The 26856-nt window shown below is 45.8% G+C and overlaps 1 protein-coding gene across 2 annotated transcripts in view; it reads left to right on the forward strand.

Moving 5' to 3' along the window:
* Positions 1 to 26856, forward strand: part of invs (inversin) — a 33614-nt gene that overhangs the window by 816 nt on the left and 5942 nt on the right. For both annotated transcript variants that reach the window (XM_058084460.2, XM_058084464.2), the window contains exons 2-15: positions 195 to 276; positions 12240 to 12339; positions 13649 to 13815; positions 16140 to 16313; positions 17993 to 18160; positions 19235 to 19415; positions 19864 to 19973; positions 20645 to 20816; positions 22424 to 22579; positions 22646 to 22767; positions 22837 to 22944; positions 24174 to 24280; positions 24365 to 24574; positions 26091 to 26299. In XM_058084460.2, the coding sequence (XP_057940443.2) occupies positions 274 to 276; positions 12240 to 12339; positions 13649 to 13815; positions 16140 to 16313; positions 17993 to 18160; positions 19235 to 19415; positions 19864 to 19973; positions 20645 to 20816; positions 22424 to 22579; positions 22646 to 22767; positions 22837 to 22944; positions 24174 to 24280; positions 24365 to 24574; positions 26091 to 26299 (1987 nt within the window). In that variant the 5' untranslated portion in view covers positions 195 to 273. The remainder of the gene's footprint in view (positions 1 to 194; positions 277 to 12239; positions 12340 to 13648; positions 13816 to 16139; positions 16314 to 17992; positions 18161 to 19234; positions 19416 to 19863; positions 19974 to 20644; positions 20817 to 22423; positions 22580 to 22645; positions 22768 to 22836; positions 22945 to 24173; positions 24281 to 24364; positions 24575 to 26090; positions 26300 to 26856) is intronic.

The raw sequence follows: 26856 nt of genomic DNA on the forward strand, positions 1-26856 counted from the left end.
CCAGTACATGTTAGACTGGTCCCATATACAAAGCATTCACACTCACATTCCCAATTACGGACAATTTACAGTGTCCGGTTTATGGAATAAGCATGTTTTTGGAGCGTACCAAAGGACTCTGTTCTTCTGGCACTTCACCGTGTGAGCAGGTGGGCTCGTCTCAGTATGTGATTGATCCTCTTTCTCCTCCCCAGCAGGACGGAGGGATCAGGGCAGGTAGGGGACATGGACTCGCACCCGTCAAGAATGCGCTGAAGCGAAAGCGAAACAACCATGGTAAGAACACGCAAACACAAAAAGAGCAAGAGTGCAGCTGTGGTTAAAAATCAGAGGTTAGTTTTGGGATTACCCCCCCGTCTGCCACCAAATTATGTTTCTCTCCCAGGAGTCGAAGGTCATTTGAGACGAAAACAAAGCTAATTATGTGAGCCGCCGCAGCTTAATTGTTAGGGAAGATTAACTAGAATGTTGAATTGAATCCGTGCGTTAATATTTTATGGGCTCAAGCTGTCCATAGGGGCCTCACAGTGTGGGAGCAACTCACAGATGGAGAAAGTGCAAGGTTGATCTCATTCGCGCCATCTGACTATCAGTGGCAGGAAAGTGTAAAGATGGACTTGATGTTATGTCTTAACCCTTTTAGTTGTGTACCACAACACGGATTTCATTACGCACTTATCTTTATTCCAGAAATAGATAACTTAATATGAAATATCTGTAAATAAATGTTAAACACTAGTACTGGGATGTGAGAATTAGTAATAAATACACAGGAGGACGGAGTACTAAAGTGTTTTACTCTAGTAAATGTAATTTTAATGTAAATTAAATTCATTCATTTTCTACCGCTTATCCTCACGAAGGTCGCGGGGGGTGCTGGAGCCTATCCCAGCTGTCTTCTGACGCGAGGCGGGGTACACCCTGGACTGGTGGCCAGCCAGCCAATCACAGGGCACATATAGACAAACAACCATTCACACTCATATTCATACCTATGGACAATTTGGAGTCGCTAATTAACCTAGCATGTTTTTGGAATGTGGGAGGAAACCGGAGTACCCGGAGAAAACCCACGCATGCACGGGGGACAACGTGCAAACTCCACACAGAGATGGCAGAGTGTGGAATTGAACTCGGGTCTCCTAGCTATGAGGCCTGCGTGCGAACCACTCTTAAATTTACTCATAAATTTGTACTCAAATACAAGTAAAAATGTGTGTCTTTTAGGTACTCAAGCACAGAAAACACATCAAAGGAAACTTTTTTATTAACTTGAGTTTTTACTTAAATGTTGTCAAGCTTTTAAACAGAATTAAAACTAAAAGTACAAATACAACATTTGAAAACAACTTTAAAAAGTTTAAAAAGTGCACTTAAGTGTATAAGATTCAGGTGTCCAGGTTGTAACATGGGATATTTACACAGAAAGACAATAGACACTATAAACCTTGCAATCCTACATACAATCAGCGTTAGGTTAATTGGCGGCTTCAAATTGTCCATAGGTTATGAATGTGAGTGTGAATGGTTGTTTGTCTATATGTGCCCTGTGATTGGCTGGCCACCAGTCCAGGGTCAGCTGGGATAGGCTCCAGCATACCCCTGAAAATGGATGTATAGCGAAGACATTAGTTAAGCACTGAAAAAGAAACAAAAAAAGAGCAAAAACTTGAGTGAATGTCAGAATTACTAAGTAATTTCTGTGTATGAATTAAGCTAGGACTTATTGATAATGATCAATGAATTACACGTGTTGCTAATATTGTCGAAACGATTGCCTTGATGTTGTTGATGACTTGAAGCTGCATCAAGTCTGTGTATTTTGTGACTTTTATTTTTCTTGTAGTTAAAAGTTCTTCAAAACCTGTCCACTAATATCGTTATGGGTATATATAATATACCCAAAAATGGCATAAAATGGCAAAATTTTAGGGCATCGATTTTTGAAAAAAAACATAAGGGGTTAGTATGTCGTTTTTTTCATTTTTTTCAACTTGCTTCTAATGCACTTTTCTGGTCAAAAAAACAAGGGGAACCTCACACACACTCAACAGGGGCCCCAGAAGCACCCAAAAATAGCATAAAATGGCAAAATTTTAGGGCATCGATTTTTGAAAAAAAAACGTAAGGGGTTAGTATGTCGTTTTTTTTCATTTTTTTCAACTTGCTTCTAATGCACTTTTCTGGTCAAAAAGACAAGGGGAACCTCACACACACTCAACAGGGGCCCCAGAAGCACCCAAAAATAGCATAAAATGCCAAAATTTTAGGGCGTCAATTTTTTGAAAAAAAACGTAAGGGGTTAGTATGTGGTTTTTTTTCATTTTTTTCAACTTGCTTCTAATGCACTTTTCTGGTCAAAAAGACAGGGGGAACCTCACACACACTCAACAGGGGCCCCAGGAGCACCCAAAAATGGCATAAAATGCCAAAATTAAAAAAATTTTAGGGCGTCGATTTTTGAAAAAAAACGTAAGATGTAAAAATGTAACGACATACATAACGTATGTCGTTTTTTTTCATTTTTTTCAACTTGCTTCTAATGCACTTTTCTGGTCAAAAAAACAGGGGAAACCTTACACACACTCAACAGGGGCCCCAGGAGCACCCAAAAAGGGCATAAAATGCCAAAATTTTAACAATTTTAGGGCGTCGATTTTTGAAAAAAAAACGTAAGGGGTTAGTATGTCGTTAGTATATCGTTCAAATATCATGTGAAAACAGAAGAATCAAAACAAACACGCAGGATCGTCCTCTGTGATGACCGTTTGTCGTCTAGCCACAAGTAAATAAATCATTTCTGTTATGTCGACAACCGCTTATGTCAATCAGCCAGCCCGAATGGGGCTTCCGACATGGACGTGTTCCACTGCAACTGATTTTTTTTTTTAAATGATACGTCAGCTTGTGTAAAGACGGACAAAAAGCGCCTCGTCCCAAATAAATGACACGCTCCCATTTCTGCTTTAACGTCTTTCCCCCGTTTGGCATTGATTTTTTTGTTTGTTTTTCCAGCTGATTATGTCCCTCTACTGTGATCCGCCGTTGGGCACGTTGCTCTCTGCACTTTAATTGGACATTTAATTAGATCACAGTTTTAGTCCAATTAGACTCCGAGGTGTGTGGAAGAGGAGATGGGAGGGCGAAGAGGGAAACGTCCTCAAGCTGATGTCGGTCTCTCTTTCCTCCTTTTCTTTTTTTTTTTTTTCATCTGTCTTTTTCTGTCCGCTCAGCCCCCCCATCCATCCATCCATCCATCCATCCCTCCGGAGGGCTCCTCATTAGTGATATAATGGGAGGACACAGAGCACATAGACCCGCTCTAAGAGTGACTCAAACAGCATCGAACCCACATAGACAAGACGACAGCAGCTCATTTTGTACACCTTGTATTCTTTTTTGTTTTTTTTTTTGCCTTATTAATGTTTTTATTTGGACGCCAGCGCCGTGATGTGTTTATGGAAATAGTGAAGAGTCTCTGATTAACACGACTGGACAAGCTGTCACTCAGGCCAGTATCGACCAGTGGACACAACGCAAACATCAACGCAAGATGTTCCGGCCAGAACTGCGCTTAACGAGGCCGACATCAGCTTGATTAGCCATCAAGCTAATACGCATGTCACTCAAATGCACGGGTACTTTGCATTCAGTTCCGCCCTCTTCCATCTCTGTGCCATAAAAGGCACAACACTTGTTTGATTACTTCGGCGTCACATGTAAAATACATTTTTTGGGGTCGAGTACTTGACTTTTCAGTTTCATTTTATAAGAAGTGATTGACTTAGTGCGTCCAACCTCAGCGGCAACGCTGCGCTGCGAGAAGCCTTGCTTAGGCAGAGCAACAGTTTGACCTGACCGCGTTCAAAGAGACATGTCGACAAAAGCGGTCGACCATATATGCCTAGTCGGCTGAAGCAGGGACTTTTTATCAATAAGAAGACATAGACGGCTTGTCCACATAAACAGGTTCCGCTGTAGTAGAGACATAAACAGTCGACATAAACAGTCGACACAAACAGGTTCCACTATAGTGGAGACATAAACTGTCGACATAAAAAGTCGACATAAACAGGTTCCACTGTAGTAGAGACGTGAACAGTCGACATAAACAGGTTCCACTGTAGTAGAGACATAACAGTCGACATAAACAGTCGACATAAACAGTCAACATTAACAGGTTCCACTATAGTAGAGACATAAACAGTCAACATAAACAGGTTCCACTGTAGTAGAGACGTAAACAGTCGACATAAACAGTCGACATGAACAGGTTCCACTGTAGTAGAGACATAAACAGTCGACATAAACAGGTTCCACTGTAGTAGAGACATAAACAGTCAACATAAACAGGTCCCACTGTAGTAGAGACATAAATAGTCGACATAAACAGTCAACATAAACAGGTTCCACTGTAGTAGAGACATAAACAGTCAACATAAACAGGTTCCACTGTAGTAGAGACATAAACAGTCGACATAAACAGGTTTGACTGTAGTAGAGACATAAACAGTCGACATAAACAGGTTCCACTGTAGTAGAGACATAACAGTCGACATAAACAGTCAACATAAACAGGTTCCACTGTAGTAGAGACATAACAGTCGACATAAACAGTCAACATAAACTGGTTCCACTATAGTAGAGACATAAACAGTCGACATAAACAGATTCCACTGTAGTAGTGACGTAAACAGTCGACATAAACAGGTTCTACTGTAGTAGAGACATAAACAGTCGACATAAACAGTCAACATAAACAGGTTCCACTATAGTAGCGACTTTAACAGTCGACATAAACAGTCGACATAAACAGGTTCCACTGTAGTTGAGACATAAACAGTCAACATAAACAGTCAACATAAACAGGTTCCACTAGAGTAGAGACATGAACAGTCGACATAAACAGGTTCCACTGTAGTAGAGACATAAACAGTCGACATAAACAGTCGACATAAACAGGTTCCACTGTAGTAGAGACTGTGGGTTTTCTCCGGGTACTCCGGTTTCCTCCCACATTCCAAAAACATGCTAGGTTAATTAGCGACTCCAAATTGTCCATAGGTATGAATGTGAGTGTGAATGGTTGTTTGTCTATATGTGCCCTGTGATTGGCTGGCCACCAGTCCAGGGTGTGCCCAAGCGAAGATTTGAACCCAGGTTTTCCTGATCTCCTGACTGTGTGGCCAACATGCTAACCACCAAATTATTGTAATATTCATTTTATTTTGTACAATCAGCGTTTATTTATGAAATGCATCCAGTGAGATCACAGCACACACTAGCACCCACCGGGCACAAGTCAATCTCTGTGTCCCTGCGGGACGCCCCTGAGGGCCCAGGCCTCCGCAGTGTCCCTTTAGTGGGCACACACATCCCTAAAATCCTGCTCCTCATATCCGCACCAGCGCTTCGGGAATTCTCACTCTCCATCTGCATGCGTGTGCGTGTGTGAACGACAAGGCGGCAGGCAGGGGTGTTTTGGCCACAGGCGCCACTACCTGACCCCCTCCCTGTGGCTGTTTGAATGACAGCTGTGGTTCCACCTAATTGCATTACCCTCCCAGGTGATTGGCTCAAACCCGGGGGGCTCATTTGTCAGGATGCATGGCGGTAATGATGTAAATTAGCAGGCGTATATGTCACTCAGCCTCCTACCACCTCGCTGATTGGCCCCGCTGTGCTCCCGGGCCCGGCCCCCAGCTGAGGGAGCCAGCTCATTGGTCTTCGGGGGATCCAGGATGTCCCCCAGAAATAGGGCTTTGTGGATCCGGCATCCCTGTGGGCTGATATTATCCATCCTCCCACCTCTTTACCTGTCAGTCAAAACGCAGGGACGGATCCCTGCAGCTTCCGTCTCCTATCGGAGCTGCACAGTCTCAAGGGAAAGAAGCGTGGAGGCGGTGCGGCGTATTTAGGAGCCCTGTGTTGGGCCCAAACGGGTCTAACCGTACCAAGTGTCAGAAAATAGACTCGTAGAAACGTGTAGAATAGACAGAAAGGCCACAAGTACACCCTGGACTGGTGGCCAGCCAGCCAATCACAGGGCACATATAGACAAACAACCATTCACACTCACATTCATACCTATGGACAATTTGGAGTCGCTAATTAGCATGTAACCTAGCATGTTTTTTTTTGGAATGTGGGAGGAAACCGGAGTACCCGGAGAAAACCCACGCATGCACGGGGAGAACATGCAAACTCCACACAGAGATGGCCGAGGGTGGAATCGAACCCTGGTCTCCTAGCTGTGAGGCCTGTGCACTAACCACTCGTCTAATTAATTAATACATTTTTTTGTGAAGTTACCTCATTTTTTCCCCACACAAATCATGTTCACGATATTCTAGATATATTTTTTCACATTGTCAGAGCCCTCCAGACATGAAATAACACCCCTATAGTCACCTTGACATTTCTATGACCCAATATAGTAGATGTAATCATAAATAAGACATTCATTCATTCATTCATTTTCTACCGCTTATCCTCCCGAGGGTCTTGGGGGTGCTGGAGCCTATCCCAGCTGTCTTTGGGCGAGAGGCGGGGTACACCCTGGACTGGTGGCCAGCCAATCACAGGGCACATATAGACAAACAACCATTCACACTCACATTCATACCTATGGACAGTTTGGAGTCGCTAATTAACCTAGCGGGGCGGCACGGCGGTCATGTGGTTAGCGCACAGACCTCACAGCTAGGAGACCAGGGTTCAATTCCACCCTCGGCCATCTCTGTGTAGAGTTTGCATGTTCTCCCCGTGCATGCGTGGGTTTTCTCCGGGTATTCCGGTTTCCTCCCACATTCCAAAAACATGCTAGGTTACATGCTAATTAGCGACTCCAAATTGTCCATAGGTATGAATGTGAGTGTGAATGGTTGTTTGTCTATATGTGCCCTGTGATTGGCTGGCCACCAGTCCAGGGTGTACCCCGCCTCTCGCCCAAAGACAGCTGGGATAGGCTCCAGCACCCCATCGTGAGGAAAAAGCAGTAGAAAATGAATGAATGATTAACCTAGCATGTTTTTGGAATGTGGGAGGAAACCGGAATACCCGGAGAAAACCCACGCATGCACGGGGGAGAACCTGCAAACTCCACACAGAGATGGCCGAGGGTGGAATTGAACTTGGGTCTCCTAGCTGTGAGGTCTGCGTGCCAACCACTCGTCCACCGTGCCGCCCCCTCCCAAAACATATAGACTAAAATCCACACATACAGAGTCCACTTTTTGAGTCCCGCGTGCTTAGCACTCCTGTCGTGTTTCTAAAAGGCCGGAACAAAGTGTAGATTCTTTGTTAAACTTCCTGCGTTTATACAAGAGAGACTATGAATAAAGAATAAATAATGTCAGCATCAGCATGAATCGATAGCGGTACAGATAAACAATCGGCGGGCCCGGACCTCGGCCCACCGTGATCAATGCTTTACTCTGAGTTATTGTCTTCATATTAACAAGTGAGTGCTCCCCGAGGAACGCGCGTGAATGGCCAAATGAGACCACTGCAAAACCTCTCAACGGGACCCAGCCGTTGTTTTTACAACCTCTTTTGTTTGATTCCAGACGCGGCATCTCAAAAGGCTTTTTCGACAAATTTGGATTCACTGTAGGTGTTTCCAAAACACACGGGCCCTCATGAAACTCTAATTGCTTCCTTTCGCTGACCTGAATGTCCCTCACATCAATCGGCTTTATCGACTTGTGTCCCCCCCCCTACGACCCCCTCACCTCCCCGCGTCAGCGTCGGCTCAAATTCAGATTTATTTTTTTTCTTGCCCCCTTGCATTTAAGATTATTCATAGATCAATGAATATGTTTATAGTAGCAGCTGGGGATGTTTGTATTGACTCCAGGTCAGGAGCAAAGGATCGGAATAAGCCGGGAAAAGTCAAAGGAAAAGTTTTAATAACCTCTTATCATCACGGAAAAGAACATGGGGTGACTTGATGTTAATCTAAGGATTAGTTACTCTACAATAGTGCAGCCGTTCAGATGAACGACTCCTGTTTGGGTCAATAATTGGGAATTTATTATAAAACCTGTCATAAAATGACACAGATACGGATATTCACAACAAGTTCTTGTTGATCCTTCCCAAAAAAATGGGTTGGGAATGTTGCTCCAGATGGCTTCACTGGAGGGCATCCGCTCTTCCGTGGCCATCCATCCCCAAATGTTCTCAAATGGATTTAGATCGGGGGGGGGGGGCATGTTATACTTTTTCCTCTTTTGTGACCTATAAATGTTGTTAACTGTTGTATCCTCGCATTTAACGACTTTCAAATAATAGTAGAGACATAAACAGTCGACATAAACAGGTCCCACTGTAGTAGAGATGTAAACAGTCGACATAAACAGTCAACATAAACAGTCAACATAAACAGGTTCTACTGTAGTAGAGACGTAAACAGTCGACATAAACAGTCAACATAAACAGTCAACATAAATAGGTTCAACTGTAGTAGAGACATAAACAGTCGACATAAACAGTCGACATGAACAGTCAACATAAACAGGTTCCACTGTAGTAGAGACATAAGCAGTCGACATAAACAGTCAACATAAACAGGTTCCACTATAGTAGAGACATAAACAGTCGACATAAAGAGGTTCCACTGTAGTAGAGACGTAAACAGTCGACATAAAGTGTCGACATAAACAGGTTCCACTGTAGTAGAGACATAAACAGTCAACATAAACAGGTTCCACTGTAGTAGAGACATAAACAGTCGACGTAAACAGTCAACATAAACAGGTTCCACTGTAGTAGAGACGTAAACAGTCGACATAAACAGGTTCCACTGTAGTAGAGACATAAACAGTCGACATAAACAGTCAACATAAACAGGTTCCACTGTAGTAGAGACATAAACAGTCGACATAAACATTCAACATAAACAGGTTCCACTGTAGTAGAGACATAAACAGTCGACATAAACAGTCAACATAAACAGGTTCCACTGTAGTAGAGACATAAACAGTCGACATTAACAGTCAACATAAACAGGTTCCACTGTAGTAGAGACATAAACAGTCGACATAAACATTCAACATAAACAGGTTCCACTGTAGTAGAGACATAAACAGTCGACATAAACATTCAACATAAACAGGTTCCACTGTAGTAGAGACATAAACAGTCAACATAAACAGGTTCCACTGTAGTAGAGACATAAACAGTCGACATAAACAGTCAACATAAACAGGTTCCACTGTAGTAGAGACATAAACAGTCGACATTAACAGTCAACATAAACAGGTTCCACTGTAGTAGAGACATAAACAGTCGACATAAACAGTCAACATGAACAGGTTCCACTATAGTAGAGGGGGGACACACGCAGGTTGTTCCAAAAGAGTGGCTTTATTCCTCATTCAGACGAAAGAATTCAGTCATAATGGAAGCTGCCGTTTGACGCCCCTGCGCAATCTGAAGCTCAGATCGTCGCGGGGGCGGGGGTGTTCTCCTTGTCATGCCAGTAACGTCGGAAGCCATCAGGTTACATTTCACTGTTCCTTATTTGGGCAGTTTTTGTAGCAGCGGAACCTCAGTTAGCATCCGCCCCCGGTTAGCATTATTTCATTCTTCTTGCATTATTTCATGCCTCAGTTTACGTACATTTCATTTCTTCACCACCACATGGTATCTTTGGGAAGAGTCACGTCGCAAGTTAAAGTGCCATGCGTGGACTTAGATACATTTTAAATGGACTCTGTATGAACTATATAATTTGGACGGCTAGGAAAAACAGTGCTGCTCTTCCTGTCGAGATGCAGCGTTGCCCGTTTTGTTTTCAGCACGTGTTAGACATTAGAATGCAGCATTGCTGACTAATAAGTCCAAATTAGCGATGGGTTTAGATGCTTGTGGTTCATTTTGGGAATATCAAGGAAACCGACTCCCCATGGAAGAGCACATGTGCCAAGCATACACGGCAATTTACGTAGCATTAAAGCTAGAAAAGCAACCGTGAGTCCCTAATACGCTACTTGGACGGAGCGTGAGAAAGCAGGAGGTATGATGGGTAATTGCCGCGCCGCACGCACCGTCCGCAGGAGCTCTCTTTTTACGAGGTGGAAGCGAGGAAGGGGCGTGAGACGAGGAGGAAACGTTGAGGGACATCGGATTCCCGGTTCTTTTGTCAGTCGCAAACGGCGAAAAATCTCGCGTGGTGACAAGGACCCGGGGGTTAGTGCCGCTGGCGTTTATGTGTTTAGGGGCAATGATTGATTTCTGCGTTGTACCCCCGCAGGCTTTGTCCCACATCTCTCAACACACACACACACACACACACACAGAGAGAGAGAGAGCGGCGCATCTTGCAGTATTAATGAGACATTAATAAGACATGAGGAGAGACCCCCCTCTTACACGCTCACACAGGGTCTCCCCACACACACCCTCACTCCCCAGCTGCTTCCTGTCTACAGATTACCAAGCTTTCACTGGGCTCTTGTTAAGTGGGGCCAGGAAGAGATTTAACCCCCTCAGCGAGAGCCCACTCACACACACACACACACACACACACACACACACACACCTCATCCACATTCATGCTGTCAGAAGACATCAGCTCACTAATACATTAGCACTATGTCTTCATTTGGAGGGAGCTTCAGGTGTTCATCTTAATCAAATAATATTATTATTATTATATATTTTTTTAATGGTTATTATTAACTCATTCAATCTTAACCGTTTTGATTTTTGCGGCCTGTATTTTATACGTCGCAGTATAAATATATACACATTTTATTATGTAGTGGAACCTCGGTTAGTGTCCGCCCCAGTTAGCATGATTTCAGTCGACAAAACTTTGGCCAAAATGTGCCTCAGTTTACGTACATTTTTCCGGTTAGCCTTATTAATACCCTGCGTGAATCCGACTGGTGATGATTTTGATGATTTTGACTGATTTTTCAATGCACCCAAATTTAGCCTTATATATTTAGCCAAAATATGTACCGTAAACAACATTTCAGTATATCAAGTTTTTTAAAAAATGTGTTATTTCCCACTTTTATAACCTATAAATGTTGTTAAATGTTGTATCCTCGCGTATAACGAGTTTCAGATAATGACTACGGCTCATTGTGACTTCACAGTGAGACGGATGTCCTTATATGGGCATGCTTCTGGTGTCTATCTGAATCAAGTAATATTATTATTATTATTATTATTATTTTAATGGTTATTATTAACTCATTCAATCTTAACCGTTTTGATTTTGCGGCCTGTATTTTACACATTGCAGTCTAAATATATACACATTTTATTATGTAGTGGAACCTCGGTTAGTGTCCGCCCCAGTTAGCATGATTTCAGTCGACAAAACTTTGGCCAAAATGTGCCTCATTTTCTGTACATTTTCCGGTTAACATTATTAACATTTGTAACGTATAATGTATTTATACGTCTTTTATGGTTTGTTTGTTTTTTTTGCGCTAGAGGCACAAAGAGGTGATGATGCAACTCTGCAATAGAAGAGAGCATGTGTGGTGCAGTTTGATGATTTTTGACTGATTTTTCAATGCACCCAACTTTAGCCTTATATATTTAGCCAAAATAGGTACCGTAAACAACATACACTTATTTCAAGGGTACCTATTATGCCTTTTCCATTTTTGTAACCTATAAATGTTGTTAAATGTTGCATCCTCGTGTTTAACGAATTTCAAAATAATTGGGTTTGCGCATTTGCAAGTGAGCCCTGAAAGAAGTTTGGGATGGCTCCGAACGCTCCGTTTCAGAGAGTTTCTTCTAACACCATCTCACTGTGAAGTCACAATGAGACGTCCTTATATGGGCGTGCCCGGGTACAAGCTGTTAGCGGTAAAAGTTGAGCGGGATCAACCCCAGCGGAGTGGGCGTGTGGGTGGAATAAATTTAAAACAGATCGATTTGGAAATACAGCTGGGATAGGTGCTGATTCTGGAAGATCTAGAAAGCTTTCTGTGATGGTTAGCATGTGTATCATGTGTTCTACCTGTAAGGTTCCCTTACACTCAAGCCTAAATTGGAGTCTAAATTCCTCTAAAGCTCAATTAATTGGAGTCCTAATTAATGTAATTAACTAATTAACTAATACTGTTATTTATAGTCATTTAAAGTGGTTGCCATGGTCCGGTAAACGGCTTGTAGTTTAATGTTATGGTATTGAGTAGTAAGAATGCTGATGAAGAGAAAATGGCCGCAGGTGGAGTTGTGACCTCATGTGCGTTCATGTCTGACAGGCCTCGGCGCCGTCCAGCCCGGGCGGCACCACTCCGGGCTCGCAGGTCCACGCCGCAGCCGTCAACGGCGATAAGAACGCACTTCTCAAACTCATCACAGGTAAAACAACACTTTTTGTCCCCCACAGCCTGTATTGTTTTACAGCAAACTTTTCCACATTAGCATCGCCTCATCCCTTACCTGCGTATTGACCGGGAAAGCTCACATTGGGAAGTTTTTTTGTTGTTTTTTTTCCGCGTGTGTGATTTTCTTCAAAATGAGTTCTCTGCTACCTCGGCCGCATCACCTACAGTAAGCACAGCGTCCTCTCGCATTAGTATGTAATACTGGAATGCTTTATTGATTTCTGCAAGGAAAATGTGTGCGGGGAGGTCAGAGGTCAAAATCAGCCCTGGCGGAAAACCCATGTGACCGGTCATAGAACGAGGCCAGAAAAAGAGTAAATGCTTACTCCATAAAGTGATATTTATTCATTCATTCATTTTCTACCGCTTTTTCCTCAGGAGGGTCACAGCTGTCTTCGGGCGAGAGGCGGGGCACACCCTGAACTGGTCGCCAGCCAATCACAGGGCACATATAGACAAACAACCATTCACACTCACATTCATACCTATGGACAATTTGGAGTCGCTAATTAACCTAGCATGTTTTTGGAATGTGGGAGGAAACCGGAGTACCCGGAAAAAAACCCACGCATGCACGGGGAGAACATGCAAACTCCACACAGAGATGGCCGAGGGTGGAATTGAACCCTGGTCTCCTAGCTGTGAGGTCTGCGCACTAACCACTAGACCGCCGGGCCGCCCCTAAGTGATATTTAATTGTGCTGAAATATGAATACATGAGTGTGAGGGGACACGGCGGTCTAGTGGTTAGCGCGCAGACCTCACAGCTAGGAGACCAGGGTTCAATTCCACCCTCGCCCATCTCTGTGTGGAGTTTGCATGTTCTCCCCGTGTCCGTCTCCCACTCCGGTTTCCTCCCACATTCCAAAAACATGCTAAAACATGCAAACATTAGCGCGCAGGCGCCGAGGCCATCGAACCCGAGTTTGATTCCACCCTCGACCCTCTGTGTGGAGTACTCTACGGGACTCCGGGTACTCCGGTTTCCTCCCACTTTCCAAAAACATGCTAAGTTAATTAGCGACTCCAAATTGTCCATAGGTATGAATGTGAGTGTGAATGGTTGTTTGTCTATATGTGCCCTGTGATTGGCTGGCCACCAGCCTCTCGCCCGAAGACAGCTGGGATAGGCTACAGCATCCCCGCGACCCTTGTGAGGAAAAATGAATGAATGTGGGGGGGCTGGTAGGAGTGTAGTATTTAAGATAATACCCCACCCCCCCACCCCCACCCCGGGGGTACCATCATTCATGCTCACGCGTCTATCTTGTGTGTGTGTGTAGCCGAGCCGGCCGCGAGGGACCGCGAGGACCAGTTTGGGCGGACCCCCCTCATGTATTGCGTGCTGGCCGATCGCCTGGACTGCGCGGAGATTCTGCTGAAGGCCGGCGCCTCGGTCAACAAGACGGACCACAGCCAGCGCACGGCTCTGCACCTCGCTGCTCAGAAGGCACGCCCCCCCCCCCACACACACCACACACACACATTGCAAGGACGCAATGATTCAGGCAGCAGGTTAAAGATGTTGCACCTCTTAGCCAGGGGGGGTCACGTCGGTCAAATGCTGGCTGTTTGCACATGAGGCAGATCGGGAGGGATGGGGGTGGGCATTTTTTTGCGGCCGGTCTGCAAAGTTTATCCAGCAGAATTGTCAAGAAGTAAAGCTCTGCAAGCTTAGGCTGGGATGGAGAAGCTGTGGGAAGACAGTGCCCTCTAGTGGCTGCTTTTATAGCCTCAGGAAAGAATGACAATAGAACTTAATACATACAGCAGTGGGCCCCCAACCTTTTTTGGACCCCACTACATTAGCACTCAATAACATCACGAAACGTCACCTTTATGTATTCACAAATAGTATCAGCAAATATGGGACCAAATATGACATAGAAAAAAAGGGGAATAATACAGTATATTAGCTGCTAGCACATGCACAATGGTACATTCCTAATCCGTCAAGCAAAGTGGGACGAGTCGCTCCTTGCGGCAAACAATGCATCAAATTTGGGATTTCCAACTATATTTATTGTGTTTTTTGACAAGTTTCCCGGTGGTTGAGGCTCGGGGCCCAGCGGAAACAAGCTAGCCATATTGACAGCATCAATTATTATATATATACTCTCTGTATATTATTATAAAAATGAATATAAATGGTACATTTGTTCACTTCCTATTCAAACTCCATTCAGAGAGGGCCGAGGGTAGGATTGAACTCGGGTCTCCTAGCTGTGAGGCCTGCGCACTAACCACTCGGCGCCATGCACTTTATTATTATTATATAGATTTTTCTATTCAATATGTTTATGTTGAACTATATTCACCTTTATTGTGACACATTGTTATATTGCTTTATTACTTATGTTATGTCAGAACTGGCAAAGGCCACACGTATGTTCTCCCCGTGCATGCGTGGGTTTTCTCCGGGTATTCCGGTTTCCTCCCACATTCCAAAAACATGCTAGGTTAATTAGGTTACGTATGAATGTGAGTGTGAATGGTTGTTTGTCTATATGTGCCCTGTGATTGGTTGGCTGTTGGCGACCAGTCCAGGGTGTACCCCGCCTCTCGCCTCGAAGACAGCTGGCATAGGCTCCAGCACCCCCCTGCCGCGACCCTCGTGAGGATAAGCGGTAGAAAACGAATGAATGAATATTGAAGCCGGCAACATGGCGTGGAGCGCTATTGCGGCAGGAAATAGTATGACTCAATCTTTATGCAAAATACCCAAAATTACACCCATATAGCCCTGCCCCCACCCCCCCAACATTTAGGAGTTAACATCCAATGTTTTACTGTTCACAGCTCATATTATTGTTGCCGCCTCGCTACCCAGCATGCCTTGCGGGCACATCTAAATTTACACCACAGTGTAAAATCTTTACCGCTTAGATGTTGATACATGTGACGCGTTAACCTGCTGCGGATGTGTTGTTGTTGTTGTTTTGTTGCACCGTGAGTAAGTAGACCGCATCCGGACAGAACTAACATCTACAAGAAGTTCCCAATGAAGTCCCGAACTCTCTTTGGATGTCCCAATCCTCTTCAGCGCTGACTTCTTTCTTCATTTGGTCACATTGGTCGCTAATGTGCCATCACTATATACTTGAAGAAAAGGGGGTGGTAATAGGGTATTTGTGTGTGTGTGTGTATGTGTGTGCGTGTGTATGGGGATGATCGTGACGAGGGGGGGGGGGCATGTCTTTGACACAGAATCAATAATTGGCTGAGACAGGCGGAGAGGCCAGGGATTACCGATCTAATTGGACTGAGAATAGGGAGGACAGGAGCGCACACACACACACACACACACACACACACACACACACACACACGGGGTGGAGATGCATGCTCACACTCAAGATAGATCCGTCAGACTGTGGCTTTCAGGCCGCCGCATAGTAAATATACAAAACACACCCACGCATGCACACTAGCTGCTGTCCCACGAGGGCTGTTGGCCAGGAGATCACTCTAGGGGGGCTGGGGGGGGCACTTGTGGTTTATCATCCACCCTGAGGATGATGGTGATGATGATGATGGGGATGAATAGAAGAGGGGTGTTAACTGTTTAACACCTCATCACACACCTGAAAATAGATGTAAGGGGGGGACGGTGAACAAAGATGGATGACCCCTGGATTGAACAAGACATTGCTAAAAAGCCTAGAAGCTGTGTGTGTGTGTGTGTGTGTGTGTGTGTGTGTGTGTGTGTGTGTGTCATCAAAGAAAAAGCACAGTGATCTCATTCTGCAACTTTGGCTGAAATCCGCGTCACAGGGAAACGTCCGTTTCCTCAAGCTGCTGCTGTCCCGACACGCCAACTGGCTGCAGAAAGACTTGGAGGAGATGACCCCGCTCCACCTCGCCACACGGCACCCTTCGCCCAAGGCGCTCGCGCTGCTGCTCAAACACATCGGACCCGGAGAGGTCGACACGCAGGACAAGAACAAGGTACAGCGTCGACCTCCAAAGTCAAACACGTTTTCCCATTGGAATTAATGGAAATTTAAAAAATCATACATTCATTTTATACCGCTTATCCTCACAAGGGCATGTTTCGGGCGGGAGGTGGGGTACACTCTGGTAGCCAGCCAATCACAGGTCACATATAGACAAACAACCATTCACACTCACATTCATACCTATGGACAATTTGGAGTCGCTAATTAACCTAGCATGTTTTTGGAATGTGGGAGGAAACCGGAGTCCCGGAGGGTACTCCACATAGAGAGGGTCGAGGGTGGAATCGAACTCGGGTTCGATGGCCTCGAGGCCTGCGCCCCTTAGTTACCTTATTTTTTCCCCACACAAATCATGTTCACTATATTCTAGATATTTTTTTTTCACATTGTCAGAGCCCTCCAGACATGAAATAACACCCCTATAGTCACGTTGACATTTCTATGACCCAATATAGTAGATGTAATCAAAAATAGGACATTGACCCTGGACTGGTGGCCAGCCAGCCAATCACAGGGCACATATAGACAAACAACCATTCACACTCACATTCATACCTATGGACAATTTGGAGTCGCTAATTAACCTAGCATGTTTTTGGACTGTGGGAGGAAACCGGAGTAACCGGAGTACCGGAGAGTACTCCACACAGAGAGGGTCGAGGGTGGAATCGAACTCGGGTTCGATGGCCTCGGGGCCTGCGCGCTAACTACTCGGCTAATTATTAAATTTTTTTGTAAAGTGACCTTATTTTTTCCCCACACAAATCATGTTCACGATATTCTAGATATATTTGTTCACATTGTCAGAGCCCTCCAGACATGAAATAACACCCCTATAGTCACCTTGACATTTCTATGACCCAATATAGTAGATGTAATCATAAATAAGACATTCATTCATTCATTCATTCATTTTCTACCGCTTATCCTCACCAGGGTCTTGGGGGTTGCTGGAGCCTATCCCAGCTGTCTTGGGGCGAGAAGCGGGGTACACCCTTGACTGGCCGCCAGCCAGCCAATCACAGGGCACATATAGACAAACAACCATTCACACTCACATTCATACCTATGGACAATTTGGAGTCGCTAATTAACCTAGCATGTTTTTGGAATGTGGGAGGAAACCCACGCATGCAAACTCCACACAGAGATGGCCGAGGGTGGAATTGAACTCGGGGTCTCCTAGCTGTGATGCTCCAAAATCCTAATACTTTGACCTCAGGGGCATTTTTGTTTGGATGCACTTCCTGATTAACACAGTCACTCAGGCCATTCGGGACGGTTTTATCCACGCCGTTTTGAGGTCATACGCACAGACACGCTCATGTCACAGCGAACGGTTGAAGTATCTGTGGTCGCGCAGACAGAGCCCGCCTTGTGTGCCGCCGCCGAGGTGCGTCCGACATCAGTCGATAGTTTTGTAATAATCCGAAACGCATCACGGTGTCAGATGACGGCACATCCAATAAGCCAGTCGCTTCATCAGGGTTTCAATGCGAGCTTTGTGCCGCCGCTCGCCCTCGCATTTATCAGCGGGTTTTTCTCTTTGCGTAACAGAGCGGCTCAAAGCCGACGCCACAACGGCCCTCTCTGTTCTCGACCCCGTTTTGTCATCCCTCGTCTCTTCCTTGTTCATCCCGTCCTGCCTGTGCTCTCGTCTCTTCGCAGCAAACCGCCCTGCATTGGTCGGCGTTTTACAACAGACCGGAGCACGTCCGCCTCCTCATCAAGCATGACTCCAACATCGGGATCCCCGACAGCGAGGGCAAGATCCCCCTGCACTGGGCCGCGCACAGTCAGGAGGCCAGCGCCACGCAGACCGTCCGCTGCATACTGGTACGCGTCGGCCGTACACGGTGAACGTCGGCCATTCGTTTATATGCAGTCATTGGAAACAGTTTGACCTCCATACGAGTGATTAGCACGCAGGCCTCACAGCTAGGAGACCCGAGTTCGATTCCACCCTCGGCCATCTTTGTGTGGAGTTTGCATGTTCTCCCCGTGCATGCGTGGGTTTTCTCCGGGTACTCCGGTTTCCTCCCACATTCCAAAAAAAACATGCTAGGTTAATTGGCGACTCCAAATTGTCCATAGGTATGAATGTGAGTGTGAATGGTTGTTTGTCTATATGTGCCCTGTGACTGGCTGGCCACCAGTCCAGGGTGTACCCCGCCTCTTGCCCAAAGACAGCTGGGATAGGCTCCAGCACCCCCCGCGACCCTCGTGAAGAAAAAGCAGTAAAAAATGAATGAATGAATACACTGGGGTGGCACAGTGCATAAGTGGTTAGTGCGCAGGGTTCGATTCCACCTTCAGCCATCTCTGTGTGGAGTTTGCATGTTCTCCCCGTGCATGCGTGGGTTTTCTCCGGGTACTCCGGTTTCCTCCCACATTCCAAAAAAAACATGCTAGGTTAATTGGCGACTCCAAATTGTCCATAGGTATGAATGTGAGTGTGAATGGTTGTTTGTCTATATGTGCCCTGTGATTGGCTGGCTGGCCACCAGTCCAGGGTGTACCCCGCCTCTCGCCCCAAGACAGCTGGGATAGGCTCCAGCACCCCCTCAATCCCTCCCCCCGCGACCCTCGTGAGGATAAGCGGTAGAAAATGAATGAATGAATGCATGGACTGACAATGGCAGCACGGTGATCCGAGTGGTTAGCACGCAGGCCTCACAGCTAGGAGACCCGAGTTCAATTCCACCCTCGGCCATCTCTGTGTGGAGTTCTCCCACATTCCAAAAACACGACCCTCGTGAGGAAAAAGCGGTAGAAAATGAATGAATGAATGAATGATTCTGACTTAAGAGTCCTCAGATGACCCACTGCCCCCCAGCTAGCATGAATGGGGGCACCGTTAAGGTCATTTAGACACACCATTGACTGTATTGTGTGTGTGTGTGTGTGCAGGAAGCAGCCCCAACCGAGTCGCTGCTGAACTGGCAGGACTACGAGGGTCGGACACCCCTGCACTTTGCCGTCGCGGACGGCAATCAGGCGGTGGTGGAGGTGCTGACGTCCTACCAGGGTTGCAACGTGACGGCCTACGACAACCTCTTCAGAACGCCGCTGCACTGGGCCGCCCTGCTGGGTCAGCAAACGCATGACCGTATTCATCGTTGTCGCTGCGGCTCGCCTGTTTATCTTTCATCACGCGGCACGTCGCAAAACCAAACCAAACGTCAGTCAACATTTTGAGCTTAGTTTGTGCTGCTCACAAATGTTAGCGTACAAAGATGCTGTTGTCTCATTTTAGCTGGTAAAAGGCTAAAAAAAACAGAGCAGCATATCCACAGAGGATCTACTAGATTTGCACCCCCGTCTTTCATGAGCTGACCTCAAAAATCGAGATTTATTTTTTTCGATACGATTGTTATATTGTGGTATGATTACGATTGTGGCCTATCAAGCCGATGCTGATGAGCCAGCATTATTATTATTATTATTGCCTTAGGTTGGCTGCAATAAAAGGCCGCTCCAAAAAATGTGCGTTTTAACTGTATAAAGGGGTGTCTTCCCGTCCTCCCGTTTGATTTCAGGCCATGCTAAAATTGTCCACCTGCTTCTGGAGAGGAACACGTCAGGCACCATTCCCTCAGACAGCCAAGGAGCGACACCCTTGCACTATGGAGCGCAGAGCAACAATGCTGTGAGTCACGCAGGAACCACAAATCCACAGATTTTTTTAAATTTTGAATTGCATTCTGGGAAGTTTTATAGTTCTGTGTCTTAGCGCAAGGCACCGTTGTCTCTCTATTCTCACTCTTCTGTCTGTACAGCCCTTTGTCTTCTGCGTCCTGATTGGCTGTAGACCATTAAGACTCAATTTGTCTTCTCCGTCCTGATTGGCTGTAGACCATTAAGACTCAATCTCCTGTAAACAGTAGAAGAAACAAGAAGAAGCGAAAATACGCCAATAGGAGCAATCTGTTTTAACAAGGATACAAAAACATTACAGCTGAATGGCACAAGGACGAGGCAGGGTCGGAGGAATGAAAAAACGTGTGAGTCACTTTATAATTTCTTGCGTCCAATCCGGTAGGGTGATCATTAAAATTAAAATTTGAGCTTTGAGCGTGTTTAAGCAAGAGACAAATGTGAGAAAACGTTATAATGATCACTTTTTTCTGGCCTTAAAACATATATAATAGTAAAAAATTATATATTTGGCTATGTTGCGGGTTTCACTTATTGCAGGAATAAACGAGGGAACACTGTAACCAACGTCTGTCATTCTGTAGTCTTGTAAAAGTGTAGAAATATGTCATTGTGTTATTATTGTATTGTATTATTATTATTATTGCGTATGTTTGCTAACAGGAGACTGTAGGCGTGTTTCTATCCCACCCGTCAGTGAAGGACGAGCCAGATCTGGAGGGCAGGACGGCCTTCATGTGGGCCGCCGGGAAGGGCAGCGACGACGTCATTCGCACCATGCTGGGCCTCACGCCTCACATTGACATCAACATGGCCGACAAGTACGGCGGCACAGGTGAGAGCGCTCGTTCCACATGCTCCGCTCGTCAAGCGTGTCGCCGGCGGCTCCTTAATGGCCGATCTCAAAGGTGATCCCCCGAGAGAGGGACGCCGGTTGTGTCAGCAAAATTAGCGTGGACTCGCAGAGCGGCGGTCCTCCTGAGCAGTACTAGTCACACATGGATACACTTGTGACACGCCGCCCAAGTACTGACCCCCGAGGGGCTGTTTGGATGTATAATGACCATGACGATGGCGTCCATGCTCAGCCAGACAGGGTCATTGTTTATGTATGCGTATGGAAATGAGACGGTGTGAAGGACAGCCAGGCTGCCTGGTTACTCCCATTACAGTACTTCCTGATGTGGAATACTATCTGCCCCCAATGGCTGGACGGGACACCAAAAAAAAAAAAAAAGATTGGATGTGGGAGGCTAACTGAATTTATTTTTCCCATAAGGATAACGTAAATCCAAACAAGCCGTTCCAGAAAGCCAAAAATGTTAACACAACACCAATGCAAACTCCACACAGAGATGGCCGAGGGTGGAATCGAACTCGGGTCTCCTGGCTGTGAGGCCTGCGCGCCGTTGTCAGTCCATTCATTCGTTCATTCATTTTCTACCGCTTATCCTCATGGTCGCGGGGGTGCTGGAGCCTATCCCAGCTGTCTTGGGGCGAGAGGCGGGGTACACCCTGGACTGGTCGCCAGCCAGCCAATCACAGGGCACATATAGACAAACAACCATTCACACTCACATTCATACCTATGGACAATTTGGAGTCGCCAATTAATTTTTGGAATGTGGGAGGAAACCGGAATACCCGGAGAAAACCCACGCATGCAAACTCCACACAGAGATGGCCGAGGGTGGAATTGAACTCGGGTCTCCTAGCTGTGAGGCCTGCGCGCTAACCACTCGATCACCGTGCAGCCGTTGTCAGTCCATTCATTCATTCATTTTCTAACGCTTTTTCCTCACGAGGGTCGCGGGGGGTTGCTGGAGCCTATCCCAGCTGTCTTGGTGGCCAGCCAATCACAGGGCACATATAGACAAACAACCATTCACACTCACATTCATACCTATGGACAATTTGGAGTCGCCAATTAATTTTTGGAATGTGGGAGGAAACCAGAATACCCGGAGAAAACCCACACATGCAAACTCCACACAGAGATGGCCGAGGGTGGAATTGAACTCGGGTCTCCTAGCTGTGAGGCCTGCGCGCTAACCACTCGATCACCGTGCAGCCGTTGTCAGTCCATTCATTCATTCATTTTCTAACGCTTTTTCCTCACGAGGGTCGCGGGGGGTTGCTGGAGCCTATCCCAGCTGTCTTGGTGGCCAGCCAATCACAGGGCACATATAGACAAACAACCATTCACACTCACATTCATACCTATGGACAATTTGGAGCATGTTTTTGGAATGTGGAAGGAAACCGGAGAAAACCCATGGAGAGAACATGCAAACTCCACACGGATATGGCAGAGGGTGGAATTGAACTTGGGTCTCCTAGCTGTGAGGCCTGCGCGCTAACCACTCATCCACCGTGCAGCCATTCATGTTTTTAGTTCTTATTGAATTCCCCCAACGTTGTATCCTGCAACTGTGCCAACAGCGCTCCACGCAGCCTCCCTTTCAGGCCACGTGAGCACCGTGAAGCTGCTGCTGGAGAAAGGAGCCATGGTGGACTCTCTGGACGTGATGAAACACACGCCGCTGTTTCGCGCCTGCGAGATGGGACACAGGGACGTCATCCTCACGCTCATCAAAGGTGGGCTCAACCTCGGCGCGATCCGCGATGCCATGTTCTCAGCGCCGCTCACTGTGTCCAACCAAGGCTCCGCACGCGTGGACCTGGTGGACGTGGACGGTCACACTGCTCTGCACTGGGCCGCTCTGGGAGGGAATGCCGAAGTCTGCCAGATTCTGATGGAGAACGGGATCAGTCCCAATGTGCAGGTACGTGCACAGATACCCGCAGAATTTTCCGGTATTGCTTGATGTTATCGTGTTGGTTCTACTGGGCAGGACCAAGCGGGGCGGACTCCTCTGCAGTGCGCGGCTTATGGCGGCTACATCACCTGCATGGCTGTTCTCATGGAGAACGACGCCGATCCAAACATCCAAGACAAGGAGGTTGGGAATCCGCAGTCATGCTTCATTCATTCATGTGAATGGCCGCCCGGTGGACACAATGTATTTTTAAAGTTGCAAGGGTAATGGTAATGGTAATGGTAATGGTAATGGTAATGTAATGCATCAGATTACAATTGAATGCATCCCATAATCAGTTCCCAGTTCCACATGTCCGAAAGGAGTAGGAAGAAGCAAAGCTTATTAAATCCTACCCCTCCATCTGGTACTTTTACAATCAGTAACTTACATTTGGCGGCACGGCGGTCTAGTGTTTAGCGTGCAGATCTCACAGCTAGGAGACCAGGGTTCAATTCCACCCTCTCTGTGTGGAGTTTGCATGTTCTCCCTGTGCAAGCGTGGGTTTTCTCCGGGTACTCCGGTTTCCTCCCACATTCCAAAAACATGCTAGGTTAATATAAGTTAATAGTTTTATCTCCTAAAATTCTGACCCTTTCTTGCAATATCTTCATTTTATAATAAAAAAAGAAATTCTTGTAATTCTTGACTGTATTCTCATCAAATTCTAACATCCATCCATCAATTTTCTATGTCGCTTAACCTCACTAGGGTTGCTGTCTTTGGGTGAATATTACCTAAAATTACCTAATTTTAGCTAACTTTAAAGCTACACAGTGCCTTAGTGGTGGCCACACAGCTAGGAGACCCGGGTTCGATTCCTGCTTCAGCATCTCTGTGTGGAGTTTGCATGCTTGGGTTTTCTCCGGGTACTCCGGTTTCCTCCCACATTCCAAAAACATGCTAGGTTAATTAGCGACTCCAAATTGTCCATAGGTATGAATGTGAGTGTGAATGGTTGTTTGTCTATATGTCCCCTGTGATTGGCTGGCTGGCTGGCCACCAGTCCAGGGTGTACCCCGCCTCTGGGATAGGCTCCAGCATCACCCTCGTGAGGATAAGCGGTAGACAATGAATGAATGAATAGTTATTTTTTTTAGCCTTATGCATTATTTTAGCTGTTTGAAGATGAACTATATCAGCAAGTTGAAGTATTTATTTTTAGAAATAAGCGAGTTAGTATGTTCTCTGTAGGCGGTTCTCTGCAAGGTTTTCCTGCGTGCACCCCAAATGTCTTCCTATATTACCATGAATAATAATGACAATATCATAGTATTTCACCTCCAATACCCATTTCACACAGACTACAGTAAGTATGTCTATTGTTTACATATAAAATGCGGATATAAATATAACTATATATATCCGCACAGGGCCGGACGGCTCTCCACTGGTCCTGCAACAACGGCTACCTGGACGCCGTGAAGCTGCTGCTGGGCTACAAGGCCTTCCCCAACCAGATGGAGCACACAGAGGAGAGGTGGCGCTTTGATGATGTATCGTGCCGATGCCCGTGACGACATCACAAAGGGCGGTGCCTGACAAATGGCGACTTCATGTGCAGGTACACCCCGCTGGACTACGCTCTACTGGGGGGCCACAGCGAGGTGACTCAGTTCATGTTGGAGCACGGCGCCCTGTCCATCGCCGCCATCCAGGACATCGCCGCCTCCTCCATCCAGGCCGTGTACAAGGGCTACACCGTCCGCAAGGCCTTCCGGGAGAGGAAGCAGCTCCTCATGAGGCACGAGCAGCTCCGCAAAGACGCAGCCAAGTGAGTTCCTTTGGCTCTCATGCCGCAGTTTTGTCTCCAGCAATGTCCCGCCCACGGCACCGTCTGATTGGTTACACACAGAACCACGTCACGGGTAGCGGCCAATCAGCAGTGAACACATGCATGCATGGCGCTCATAGACACCCTGTTATGGGTACTTCAGTAAAATAGATACTCTAGATCAGGGGTCTCAAACTCGCGGCCCGCGGGCCAAATGCAGCACGTGGGACACTAGTTTGAGGCCCCCGCCTTAATATGAAAGTTTAATGTCAGCGCGGCCCACGGGAGTCTGATATGGATGCCGTATGGTTTTCATGAACCCAGAAATGACAGCTTAAAGGTGCGTGCACACCGCACACACAATTGACGCCATTTTGCCCCGCCCATACGCAAGCTAGCAAGCCGCCCGCCTGTTTTGCTTTTTCATCTCATCATCCATGACTGAGATCAAAGCACTGAAAAAGTGTAGGGTAAAGCAGTTTCTGTTTATAATAAATGAAGTTTGTTTTTTGTTTTTTTTTGGAAAACCTGATGCGGCCCAGACTCTAGTTCCAGTGGCCCCCAGCCTCACCCAGACCCTAGCCCCAGTGGCTCCAGTGATGCCAAAGTTTCACATAATGAGATTTGCGCATTTGGAAGTACTCGGTTTTAAAAGGAGTGGTAAAACTGGCCCTTTGTGATGTCACAGAGGGGCGGACTTCCTTATGTGGTTCATAGTCAGGAAGCACTTTGGGCGTGTGACCCACAGTGGAGTGGGCATGCTGTGAAAGGCAGGAAGCACAAATCAAAGGAAATACAGCTGGAATAGGTGCAGATTCTGGAAAATCTAGAAAGTTTTCTGTGCGGGTTATTGTGTGTAGCTGCTCTATAGGAAACCACAACTCAATACAAAGGGTGGAAAAATGAGCATAATACGTCCCCTTTAATATAATTGAAAATATTTGTACTTTCTGCAAATATAAATATTGATTATCTGCCTCGACCGCTTTGTCTTGTTCGTTTTGTCGTCTCTTTCCTGGACACGCGATGCACTCTGGACATTGACATCCTTTGTTGTCGTCTGGCTCACACAGGAACAGTCACACTTTGCTCGTATCTGTCTTTGGTTCTGTCGTCTCTGCACACATATGCATCTTCCTCCTGTCTCCGTCCTCTTGCTACTTGTTATTTACTTACCATTAGTTTTCAGACACTTGGCTTTGCGACGTGCATTTATTTAACAAAAAAAATGGATGGATGGATGATTCGGATGCCCCGAAATCTAAATGATGGTGTCCGAGCTGCAGTTTGTTTTTTTTTTTACCTCACACCAAACCCCATCAGTCTGGAAAAGGTTATAAAGGCGTTTCTAAGGCTTTGGGACTCCAGCAAACCACAGTGAGAGCCATTGATTATTTGTTTAGGATGTACACTAGACAATGACGCATCATTGTCAAGCATATCGATGTAACATGGAAGATGATACAGCATGTGCAAACTCACAAATTTAAGCCATGTTGCTTTTCCTTCTGTCCAGAAAGCGAGAGGAGGAACTGCGGAGGAGAGAAGCCGTTCTGCAAATCTCTATGGCCACGGCGGAGAATCGAAAATTGCCTTCGGGGATGGCCGTGCAGGGGAAGCTGTCCTTCGAGAACCTGATGGCAGATTTATCCGTGAACGACTCACCGGTGGAGACAAAGAAAGCGGCTAAACATGAACGGAAGAGCAGAGAGGAGAGACACAAAGGTAGGATCATATGGCGTAAAAATAACTGTCAGGCCCACTGTAAGGTTTTCCAATAACATTTAATACTGTTTGCTGCGTTAGGATCAAATAGTCACGACAGTGCATGGTATGCTTGGAATTTAGAAAATATGGAATCACTATTATCAGTATTGATTTTGACCTAAATTGTGCCAACAAAGATGAGGAAAGTGCAAGAAGATGAAAGTCTGGATGCCGTATTCAGATGGAATAGTAACGACAGTGCATGGTATGCTCGGAATTTAGAAAATATGGAATCACTATTGTCAGTATTGATTTTGACCTAAATTGTGGAAAGTATAAGAAAATAAAAGGCTGGGATGGAATAGTTAGGACAGTGCATGGTATGCTGCTCGGAATTAGGTCAGGAAATTAAAGCTGTTTTAATTTAATTATTAAAATGTAATTTTACTTTTAATTTTAAATACAAATTTAATTTAATTATTAAAATGTAATTTTACTTTGAATTTTAAATACAATTTTAATTTAATTTCATTATTAAAATGTTATTTTACTTTTAATTTTAAATACAATTTTAA

The sequence above is a fragment of the Doryrhamphus excisus genome, linkage group LG17, assembly GCF_037039965.1.
Source record: "Doryrhamphus excisus strain RoL-2023G ecotype Guam linkage group LG17, RoL_Dexc_Guam_v1.1, whole genome shotgun sequence".
Classification (NCBI taxonomy): Eukaryota; Metazoa; Chordata; class Actinopteri; order Syngnathiformes; family Syngnathidae; genus Doryrhamphus; species Doryrhamphus excisus.